Source organism: Symphalangus syndactylus, chromosome 2 (assembly GCF_028878055.3).
Source record: "Symphalangus syndactylus isolate Jambi chromosome 2, NHGRI_mSymSyn1-v2.1_pri, whole genome shotgun sequence".
Taxonomy (NCBI): domain Eukaryota; kingdom Metazoa; phylum Chordata; class Mammalia; order Primates; family Hylobatidae; genus Symphalangus; species Symphalangus syndactylus.
This window is the reverse complement of record NC_072424.2, coordinates 52508562-52521002: the sequence shown is the minus strand read 5'-3', so window position 1 is coordinate 52521002 and position 12441 is coordinate 52508562. Positions and strand designations below refer to the sequence as shown.

At 32.8% G+C, this 12441-nt stretch overlaps 1 protein-coding gene across 14 annotated transcripts in view; it reads left to right on the top strand.

Moving 5' to 3' along the window:
* FAM135A (family with sequence similarity 135 member A) overlaps positions 1 to 12441 on the top strand; it is a 146511-nt gene that overhangs the window by 69934 nt on the left and 64136 nt on the right. For 10 of the 14 annotated variants that reach the window (XM_055257111.2, XM_055257074.2, XM_063630508.1 and 7 more), the window contains 2 exons: positions 1044 to 1121; positions 6222 to 6271. In XM_055257111.2, coding sequence (XP_055113086.2) covers positions 1044 to 1121; positions 6222 to 6271 — 128 coding nt within the window. The remainder of the gene's footprint in view (positions 1 to 1043; positions 1122 to 6221; positions 6272 to 12441) is intronic. The other 4 variants (XM_055257079.2, XM_063630510.1, XM_055257121.2 and 1 more) reach the window with 1 other exon arrangement.

The window sequence follows — 12441 nt, the reverse complement described above, 5'->3', positions numbered from 1 at the left end:
ATTACTAGTACCTTACACATAGATTTACTTAAAATATATTTCTCGAATGAATGAATGAAATAGCACAATACAGTTTTCATTGTTACTTGAAAAAGTATAGGCATCAACATAAAGCTTAACAGTTTCCTAGGGATTTTTAAAATCAAGATTCATCTTCAATAAATATTGGTAATATATTGCGGTGTTCTTAAACTTTACAGTTTTTATTTTCCTTTCTCTTTATTGTGAATTTTAGTTTATTCTTGAATGCATCTTGTAAGAAAACATCTAAAAATACTATTAACTATTAAAAATAAAAGTATTTGTTACATATTCTAAACTATCAATGTCTTTTATTTTTATTCTAGCAAAATAAAATTGTGAACACTAATATATTTCTATAATGTACTATTGACCAAACACCACTATATTCACCAGTTTTAATAAATGGATACAGAGTAGTTCTTGATTAAAGAATATTTCCTTCTATTACTTACCACTTTCATTGAGTTTTCAAATAAGCATATATTTAAACTTCTTAAACTTGACTATGCTTTGAAAACTTTTCTAAAACATGTTCCTTCTTTTAAAATAACGCCTTGAGTTCCTTTCTGCTTTTTTGCCTTTCTCTTTTCTCCTAGATGAATGATGTACATTTTCTGATGACATATAATTAAATATTGGTTTGGTGCAAGGAGCTGTTACTGAACATGAGAGTCAGGAGTTCTGGAATTGGGTTTGGGCAAGTCACATAGCCTATCTGAACCCTAGTATCTACACTTGTAACAGCAGGGAGTTAACTGAGATCCCTGCCGACCTAAAATTCTGAGTCTAATTAATTAAAACATATTGCATTATGAAATGTTGAGTGGCACATACATTTAAATTAAAAAACCAAAGAAATATATACTTGAATGTACATCATTTGTAATTTTGATAAGCTAATTAACTAACTGCACTATCAGATCAACACTAAGTCTATTATTAACAAGATGGAAAATTCTAGTAAGTTTTGTTGTAAAAGGAGTATAGTAACTAGTGCTGTGTGCAATCCTTATGACTAGCCAAGGCCAACATGCAGCTCCTATATGAGCGTCTTCTCAGAAGAAAACAGCTACGAACACAGAAAGACAACCATCTAGGTACGTTTACAAATAGCTTAAGTAAATGATCCCTTTTAATTAATTAGTATGAAATTTTGCTTTAAATTAGCATCAGATTTCATAAATATATATTTAATAATATAGTATGTTTCCACCATTCTGAAGAACTTACCTTTAAAATCAGTTTGGTTTGTAGATAAATTTTGGTTAATTTCCTAATTAATTTGTAATATTGAAGTTTTTACTTAAATCTGGAAACGGTAAATGCAAAACTCTCTGGCTTTTTTCATGTTTCTGTGAACAGCACTTTTTCAAAACCATGATTATTACTACAATTTGTTGGTTTAATGACATCACCTTAAATTTGCTCAGTTATTTTATCTTTGGCTAGGCCTAGTGATAATGAAATGTGATTTTAAAACTAAACCAGGCCGGGTGCGGTGACTCACGCCTGTAATCCCAGCACTTTGGGAGGCCAAGGTGGGCAGATCACCTGAGGTCAGAAGTTGGAGACTAGCCTGACCAACATAATGAAACCCTGTCTCTACTAAAAATACAAAATTAGCCGGGTGTGGTGGCGCATATCTGTAATCCCAGCTACTCGGAGGCTGAGGCACAATTGCTTTAACCTGGGCAGTGGAGATTGCAGTGAGCCGAGATCGTGCTATTGCACTCCAGCCTAGGCAACAAAAGCAAAACTCTGCCTCAAAAAAAACTAAACCTAGTTTTCTGCACTGCAGAAATAGAGAAGAGATGGGGGGCTGAGGCAGGAGAATTGCTTGAACCCAGAAGGCGAAGGTTGCAGTGAGCCAAGATCGTCCCACTGCACTCCAGCCTGGGCAACAGAATCAGACTCCCATCTCAAAAAAAAAAAAAAAGCTTTAAAAAAAGAAATAGAGAAGAGAAATATCCTATCAGGATCTGGGTTGTATTGTTTGTTTGTTTGTTTTAGTCAATTTGCATTTATTTTTTGTCATTCTACATTTAAAAAGCAAAATAACATCAAATCACCACTCTCTGGATATGTTATACATGGTAAAGGAAATGTTCTGATCTCATTATTTTATTATACATTTTCATATATATGTTAGACTTTTCTTGAATAGCAATAGTTTATTATCTATAAGTATATTAAAAGTTTTCACTTTGCATTCAATAAACCATCACAATTTTTTTAAAAATTATGAAAAGCTGTAGGAATCAAAAAGTGGAATAAAATATTTATTTTCCCAATTTTCAGAGATATGAAATGAAGGAAGTTAAAAAACCAAAATCTATCTCAACATTTCTCAGGTGAAAACTAACTCAGAAATATTTGAGTTATGTTAATTTTCACTAAGACTGTTAAGAGAAACTAATTTTCTTGTCAGGAAGGAAAAAGAAGAGTTGAAAATTTATTGTCATTCTTTCTGGAACATAGTATTATATTCTCATATAAAGTTACTGTAAAATTAAAGAATTCATAGTGTGAAACTGTGGCCATTTATGACATTTTAACATTTTTTTAGCAATTAAAATATACTTCTAATTTAAACTATTTTATTGCCAGCCTATCAGTTTACATGTGAGCATTCTAAATAATTTTACAGAATGCAGTTTAATGTAATAAGATCTATTTTTTAAAAATGGGCCAGATCTTGGTTGAGTAGAAAAATACTTAATTTTCAAAACTAAAACATAGTGAAGTTAGTTAACACTTTTGTTGAGATATCTTTTATCCTTAAACCTAACATTGTATTGCCATTGCCTGAGCTGTGTTACAAATATTTGTTGAATGAATGGATAGATTTAGAAAAAAAATATTAGATACATGTACCCTTTGACCTAGCATCCCCACTTCTGTTCACCTGTATCATAGAAATAACATACTAGCTAGTATGTAAAGATACAGCTACAAGCATGTTTATTGCAGTATTGTTCTTCGTGGCAAAACAGTATAAACAAAGATCAATGCCCATTATTTGGGCAAAGAGTGGAATACAGAATATATCATGATGCACCCACATCAAGGAATACTGTGTAGTCATCTTAAAAAATGCTTTAGTGCTAGGTACCAGAATACTGTGGGGTAATCTGAGAGGAAAAAAAAGCAAGATGCAAAAAAATGTGCAAAGTGCAATCCTATTTTTATAAAACAGTGACTCCAAAACTCATATGTGTGTATGTATATTATATTTGAAAAATATGGAAGGATATGCTCTAGACTGTAACCTTGGATTAGTAATAGGAGCCAAGCCCCCCCCAAAAAAATATGATAGTCATCACATTTATACATTTCTATAAAATTGTATAAATGGATATACAGTATACCCTTGAATAACACCGGAATTGGGGCACTGACCCCTGTACAGTTAAAAATATGCCTGTAACTTTTGACTCCTCCGGTACTTACCAACTAATGGCCTACTATTCACTGAAAGCCTTACAGATAACATGAACAGTTGATTAATACATAAAAAGACTAGTATCTACATGTTTTTATGCAATCATGACATAGTCATCTTTCTTAATTTTTTCAATATTTCTAGACTACGTAGTTTGCAAGTTTCATATTCTTTCCAAAATATTTATTGAAAAATACTTGTGTATAAATGCACCTGTGTAGATCAAACCTGTGTTGCTCACGGGTCTGTTATATATGTCACTTTAAAAAGAAAAAATAATTAAAATAGGATTTTAAACTCCCTTAAAAATCTAAGTGATTTTGAAATTATTTTCAGTACTAAGATTTTAAAGTTAAATTATGCTTTTAAACATTCTTTAAGATATTGTTTGCGGCCGGGCGCGGTGGCTCACACCTGTAATCCCAGCACTTTGGGAGGCCGAGACAGGTGGATCACGAGATCAGGAGATTGAGACCATCTCTTGGCTAACACGGTGAAACCCCGTTTCTACTAAAAATACAAAAAATTAGCCAGGCATGTTGGCGGGCGCCTGTAGTCCCAGCTACTCGGGAGGCTGAGGCAGGAGAATGGCATGAACCCAGGAGGCGGAGCTTGCAGTGAGCTGAGATCGCACCACTGCACTCCAACCTGGGGGACACAGCGAGACTCTGTCCCAAAAAAAAAAAAAAAAAAAAAAAAAAAAAAGATGTTGTTTGCACTAAAGTAGCTCTCAGTAGCTATAATGCAAACATACCCATTTATGCAGTTAGGTTCTTCTGTGTAAACATTAGAAAAATGTGTCACAACTCTCAAAACCTTATTTTCAAATTTTTAAAAATCAGAGGTAGAATATGTAATTTCTAAGACTAATTTTACTGATTTTTTTCTATCACAGGAAAAGATCATGAGTAATGTGAAAACAGATGTTGGCCTATAGGAGTGGTGGTTTTAATGCAGAGTCTGTTGCTGGTTTTTTAGTTTTGGAAAACCCAATATTAGAAGCCACTGGTTTATCTGACAGTGAAATGATTTGCGAAATCATTGCAAATTTCTGTAGTTACCAACAAGTTGGCCAAATTAGTGATCTATTTTTTGGTATATATCAATATCTAAATAAAATTTTACTTGTATATTTTGTGAGTTATGAAATGTATCTGTTCCACTGATTTTTAGTTAACAACAGAGTATTTGTTGTTTATATTACTGGGAGGGGTACAGCGTCCTTGATTCTTGTTGAAGGAAGAATTCAGCCAAGAGACACGCAGCAAGGGTTAAGTAGCAGAATTTATTTAAAGAGACAGTAGCATACTCTGAAAGATAAAGCAGAGCAAGCTTCTGGAGAGAGTGAGCCAGCAGCAGTCAGTGCTGGGGGACTGTATGAAGAATACATGATTATTCATGAAAGGGCATGAGGAGGTGTCACTTGCAATCATGTTTTAGGCAATCCCCTTGGGCATACATGCTCTGTAGTTGTACATGCTAGTACACATGTTGCTTGTCTCGTTAGCATTTAAAATCTCCACTTAGGGGTGTGTTTTTTACTATTATAATGAAAAAAGACCACTCTAGGGTGAGTTAATGGAGGACTGCACATGCTTCAGGGTCGCGGGAGCCCAACCACAAGGCCAGGTATAGCCAATATAGCCACTGTCCTTTTTGCTGTCAGTGGGCAGCATCTCCAGGACTTCTTTGCCCAGAGGCTCCCTTGCCTGCTCACATCTGGCCGTCTCCCCACTCTAACAATTATACTGTGGTTGTGTTTGTACCATATTATTTTGATTGCTTTTTTAAACATTTAAATGTTTATCATTTTTATCATGTAGTAAACATTCAGTCTGTCTTACAAATTAGTCAGCTGATGAGTGAGTTCAGGGATGTTACAGAATGTGTTCTTGCCTTTGTGTGAGAAAGATCAATTAAACTCTTTCACAACAAGATTATGGGAATTTTGTATGATTGTAACTATGCTGTTGCAGTTCTTTTAAAAGACCTGTTTGATTTCTACTTAAAAATTAAGTGTATGTAAAGATATTTCAGACCTTAGTGTAATTCTTCCCTGCCAAAGATAAATAATTTATAAATCTTTATATTTTGTTAGTTTCTGTTTTTCCTGGTAAATATTACCATTTTAATTGTAAATTTGTGCACCTCTTTATAGATGATTATAGTATACATTAAGTAAATCAGAACTGTATGGCAAATATCTGCCTCAGTTTAAGAATATTTTATAGAAAAACAAATGTATTAGGAACTAACTTTCTATTAAAGGATCTTGACATTCATTTTTATTAAATAGCCTACACCCCAGGTATGTTTTAAATGTTTCAGTTATAAAAATTAATTTTACTTGAGCATTTTAGGAATAGCTTTTGTAAAACACAAGAAAGCAAGGCATATGTATATATAACACAAAATAATAAACTGTACTGGAAATTATATGAAATACAGTAAAATCTAATTATATGGTTGGTCTTTTCTGTGACACAGTTGTGCAAGTTACTTTATGTATATAGTTAATATTTCCTTGACAGTGTTAACTCTTGTGAAAACTAAAAAATGATATTTATCAGAATGTAGAATTTAATAATCACATTACCTATGTAATTAATATGTTTATGAAAATACGTTACCTTGAAATTTAATTCATTGAATACAGTCCAGATCATTCTTAATTTTCAGTTTTTTATGGGAATTTTATTTATATAGATTAAATATCTAACATTGGAATATTTCCTCTACTCTTTACTCCTTCCAGAGGAAATGGATGTAGAAGCTCGACTTACTGAACTATGTGAAGAAGTTAAGGTACTTGGATTTTTTATATTCACATTATCAAGTTATTTGAGTGGTTTCTGTTTCCTATTCTAAATATTTTGTCTATGAAAACTTAAGGTATTTATAGTTCCTAAAATGCAAAGATAAAATGGTTGATCATGGTAGAACCACAACTTTGTTGGTCAAAATTCATTTGGCTTCAGCATGAAGTTAACTTACCTTTTAAAAAGTATATTATTCTTCATATAAATGAAATAGCAAAGAAAATTAACTGATCAAACTGTACATTTTCTTCTGTTCACTCAATTTCTGGACACATTTTTAAAACATCACTTAAACTTGTAAAATCATACTGTTTAAAAATGAAAATTTGTTTTATTTCAGTAGATCAATTTGCTTCTCAGATCATTTTTTCAGTTCACTCTTGCAATTAAATTGGATATATTTGCCTTTCTTTTTCTGAGAAACTAAATGCTTTAACTATTTAAATGCATGTTTCACTATGCATTCACTCTTGGTCAGCTACATTAATGGAAGAAATCAGAGGTGTGAATCAAACAAAAATATGTATTTGGTTTGGATATACTTTTGGATATAAATTTGAATGAGGACTAGACCTATTCAAAAAGGTATTCTCCTTAGAAAATTATACATATGCAGGATACATCAGTTTTGTATACTGTCCTAGAGGTTTTCTCTGCAGTTCAAGTAATATATTTTCTTTAAAAAAGTCACTGATGTTCTTATAATTGCTCAAAAGAACATTAAATATTTAAAAATAATCTTAAGATGTGTGCAGTTAATATGAAATCATCTGCAGTGTTTCACTGAGCTATTAAAGAAAATTTGAATAAATATACATGTGATACTTCTGTAGATAAACACTAAAAGATATTAATTTTACTCCAGTCAATCATTTTAATGAGTCCAAACCAAAATCCCACTGGAAATTTAAGCTTGTTTTTAAAATCATTTCAAGAAATGTAAAGATGGCTAAGAAAAACTTTTTTTAAAAATAATGTAATTTTAAAATAATACAAATGTAGAAAGACTCGCTCAACTGGATACTAAAATATATGTAAAATAATAATAATGAAAGGAAATACGGTAGGATTTCTCTAAAAGAATAAAAAGTCAGTGGAATTAAACAGCCCTAAAATAGTCACTATTATGTTTAATAACTAAGTATATGATAAAATATCAGTAACATCAGGGTCTATGAATATTGTGGTAAAGTTAACGTCATGCCATGCTATAGCAACAGTTCTAAGTGGACTGAAGACTTAAGTGTCCAGAGAAATTAGGAAGAAAAAAATTACATATATATATATAAATATAAACAATCTGATCTTGGGATATGAAATCACTCCCTCAGACAATTTTCAAAAAGATAAGTTTTTTAAAGACCAATAAAAACCTAAGGGACAAAATAAGACATTGATGATTTGAAATTTCTTTGTAACAAAATATACTATAAATTTGAAAGCAAAGTATAGACTGGAAGATAATATTTGCAATTTGCAATATTTAAAACAGGCTAATGGTCAGTGCTCATTATATATAACATGCTCTCACATATCAATTTTAAAACAACACCCTTGTGAAAAAAAAAAAAAAAAAAAGGATACAATGAGGCAGTGTACAAATAACAAATTCTTAGCAGAATAATTTAGCTCCTGAAATGATACTCATTCTTACTGGAAACCAGGGGAATGCAGATTCTAATAGGTTATTTTTTTGCCTATGAAATTTGCAAGAATGAAAGTGACTACTGATCTTCGTTTTTTGTAAGAGTGTAGTGAAACTAGCATCTGCATACCCTGTTGGTGATGGTATAAATTGGCACAGTATTTTTTAACATTAGTGCATCAGTGTATTTTTAAAACACTTACATATTGCAGTTATCAAATCTGCACAGCAGTTTTTATTTGATAATCTGTTCTACAAAAATACTCATAAATGTGCACAAATATAAGGAATTACATCGTTAATTATTATCAATTCCCATGTAGCCATTTAAAAGCATTAGGTGGATCTCTATGAAATTGTCATGAATTATTTAATTCAGAAAATATTTATTAATCCATGATGCTAGGTACTGTTTGCATGCTGAAAACTCTTCAAGATATATTAATTGAAAAAAATAAAGAAACATGAATAATATGATTTCATATAGTATGTTAAAACTAAAAAGCTGTTTGTGTGTTTTATTGTGTTTATGTGATTACATATGAAATATTTGAAAGGATCTGTATATTCCAAGCTTTTAACAGTAATACAGAAAAAAAGTGGCATGGAGAATAAGGTTTGTAAGGGGGAATTTTCTTTATATGCGTCTATATTAAATGTTTAAAAATAACACATATGTATCCATGTATTGCTAGTAAATTTTTTAGATATACATATTTAAATTTCAGTATGTAAATGGATGTCATAAACTTTAACATCAACAACCTATAACTTGTGCTTCTTGAGACATGGTGAGATACAAATTCTCATACCTTGTATATCTTTTTCAGGGATTAGTTTGGCAGTATGTATCCACAGCCAGAAAAATATCTCTTCTTAGTGTATACCAAAAGCTAAACAGAGGTTCATGTGAAGATTCATAATATTGTAAAAATGTTTAATAAATGCCCAATGGTAGAATAGTTAAACAAATTATGGGATACTTGTAATCTAAGTTATACAGCCTTAAAAATGATGTTTTTGGCTGGGTGCGGTGGCTCACGCCTGTAATCCCGGCACTTTGGGAAGCCGAGGCAGGCGGATCACCTGAGGTCAAGAGTTGGAGACCAGTCTGGCCAACATGGCGAAACCACATCTCTACTAAAAATACAAAAATTAGCCGGGCGTGGTGGCGGGCACCTGTAATCCCAGCTACTTGGGAGGCTGAGGCAGGGAGAATCGCTTGAACCCAGGAGGCAGAGGTTGCAGTGAGCCAAGGTCACGCCATTGCACTCCAGCCTGGGCAACAGAGTGAGACTCTGTCTCAAAAAAAAAAAAAAAAAAAGATGTTTTAAGCAAGTGTTTGATGAAGTAGGAAAATGTTCATACTGTATTATATTCAGTGAAAATTGTATGAAACTGTATATTATTTTAGCTTTTGCTTTATGTATATAATTGAAAAAAACTTGAAGCCGGTACACTGAAATGAACTTTTTTCATCTTTTTTTGTTTTCCCATATTTTCTAAATAAAGCAGCATTTTGCAATCAAACAAGATCAGTGAATGTTATGGGAAAATATATATATATAAGATAATGTGATTTGAAAAAAACACAAATATAGCCAGACACAGTGGCACACACCTGTAGTCCCAGCTACTCAGGAAACTGAGGTGGGAGTACTGCCTGAGTCCAGGAGTTGAGACTGTATTCATACCTTTGAGTAGCCACTGCACTCCAGCCTGGGCCGTGTAATGAGACCTTGTCTCAAGTTTAAAAAAAGAAAAGAAAAATACACAAATGTAAAATCTTCTTCCTACATTTATATATATAAGAGATCTTGCCAAACTTAATTCTAATTTCCTTTTTTAATATAAAAAAGAATTGTATTATTATTTATTTTGGTATTTATTACAAGAGATTTGTGAAAACCAGAGAAATAGTTTATCTGTGCTTCAAGGATGCTTTTCCAACAATGAGAGAACTAAAGTTTTCTCTTTCAGAACTGCGGTATCATGATCCCTAGGGAATAAAATTAATAAGTACTAGGTATCTAGATAACCTTGGTCTCAGGAAGAATAAAAAGAGAGTTGCATACTTTATTTATTTATTTATTAGTCTGGGTTAAAGGCCAGAGAATTGTTTCTACTTTTGTATAGACTATGCTAAGTAAAGTGTTTCATGTCTTATACAATGCTATTTAATTACTCTCAAATACTTATCCAACTCTTCTTTTTCTAAACTCCATTAAAACCCTCCTTGGGGACAATAATAATGCAAGTTTCAGCTTATGTCAGCTTATATTTTAAAGTCCATATTCTTAAAAGAGACATGAAAAACTTGTTAGCTTCATTTCTGCTACATATATAAAACCATCTCTTGGGAAAAAAACACAGCAGGAAATTCATCATATGTTGATGAATCTTTATTCATTATATCGTGACTGTTAGCTTCCATTCGGCTTCTGATATTCATAAACCTTTTCCATAAATTATGGGAGCTCTTTTTCATAAAAATGTAAATATTTTCCATAAATTCTGTAAACATGTAAATGTTTTTTATGAATTCTGGAAGGTTTTTTTCTTATCTGAAGAGTGTAACTTCTCATTCACTCATTTATTCACTCAGTAACTATTAATTGAATTACTACTATGAACCAGTAACTAGAGTCACAAAAGTGAATAGGACATGATCATAATTCCTCCCCTTCTTAATAATTTTGTTTAATTTTTGTTTAGCATCTTCTCTGAGTTAGGCAAGGTAAATGAAAGTGTGATTCGAGTTGGGGAGGAAAAGCCTGCTGAATTGCAGTATTTAAAAAGAAATAAAAGTAAACTGAGAGTAGCAGTATCACATGTGCTAAGCAGCCTTTGAGGATACACAAACACATACACACACACACAGAGAAATATATTTTATTTTATTTTATTTTTTATTTTTATTATACTTTAAGTTATGGGATACATGTTCAGAACGTGCAGGTTTGTTACATAGGTATACACGTGCCATGGTGGTTTGCTGCACCCACCAACCCGTCGTCTACATTAGGTATTTTTCGTAATGCTGTCCTTCCCCTAGCCCCTCACCCCCCAACAGGCCCTGGTGTGTGATGTTCCCCGTCCTGTGTCCGTGTGTTCTCATTGTTCAGCTCCCACTTATGAGTGAGAGCATGTGGTGTTTGGTTTTCTGTTCCTTTGTTAGTTTGCCAAGAATGATGGTTTCCAGCTTCATCCATGTCCCTGCAAAGGACATGAACTTGTCCTTTTTTATGGCTGCATAGTATTCCATGGTGTATATGTGCCACATTTTCTTTACCCAGTCTATTGTTGTTGGGCATTTGGGTTAGTTCCAAGTCTTTGCTGTTGTGAATTGTGCTGCAATAAACATACGTGTGCATGTATCTTTATAGTAGCATGATTTATAATCCTTTGGGTATAAACCCAGTAATGGAATTGCTGGGTCAAGTGATATTTCTGGTTCTAGATCCTTGAGGAATTACCACACTGTCTTCCACAATGGTTGAACTAATTTAAACTCCCACCAGTAGTGTAAAAGTGTTTCTATTTCTACACATCCTCTCCAGCATTGGTTGTTTTCTGACTTTTTAATGATTGCCATTCTAACTGGCGTGAGATGGTATCTCAATGTGGGTTTGATTTACATTTCTCTAGTGACCAGTGATGATAAGCTTTTTTTCATATGTTTGTTGGCTGCATAAATGTCTTCTTTTGAGATGTGTCTGTTCATATCCTTCGTCCACTTTTCAATGGGGTTGTTTTTTTCTGGTAAATTTGTTTAAGTTCCTTGTAGATTCTGGATATTAGCCCTCTGTCAGATGGATAGATTGCAAAAATTTTCTCCCATTCTGTAGGTTGCCTGTTCACTCTGATGAGAGTTTCTTCTGCTGTGCAGAAGCTCTTTAGTTTAATTAGATCCCATTTGTCAATTTTGGCTTTTGTTCCCATTGCTTCTGGTGTTTTAGTCATGAAGTCTTTGCCCATCATGCCTATGTCCTGAATGACATTGCCTAGGTTTTCTTGTAGTTTTTATGGTTTTAGTTCTTACATTTAAGTCTTTAATCCATCCTGAGTTAATTTTGTATAAGGTGTAAGGAAGGGGTCCAGTTTCAGTTTTCTGTATATGGCTAGCCAGTTTTCCCAGTACTAAATTTATTAAATAGGGAATCCTTTCCCCATTGCTTTTTTTTTTTTGTCAGATTTGTCAAAGATCAGATGGTTGTAGATGTGTGGTGATATTTCTGAGGCCTCTGTTCTGTTCCATTGGTCTATGTATCTGTTTTGGTACCAGTACCATGCTGTTTTGGTTACTGTAGCCTTGTAGTGTAGTTTGAAGTCTGGTAGCGTTATGCCTCCAGCTTTGTTCTTTTTTGCTTAGGATTGTCTTGGCTATACAGGCTCTTTTTTGGTTCCATATGAAATTTAAAGTAGTTTTTTCTAATTCTGTGAAGAAAGTCAATAGTATCTTGATGGGGATAGCATTGAATCTATAAATTACTTTGGGCAGTATAGATAGA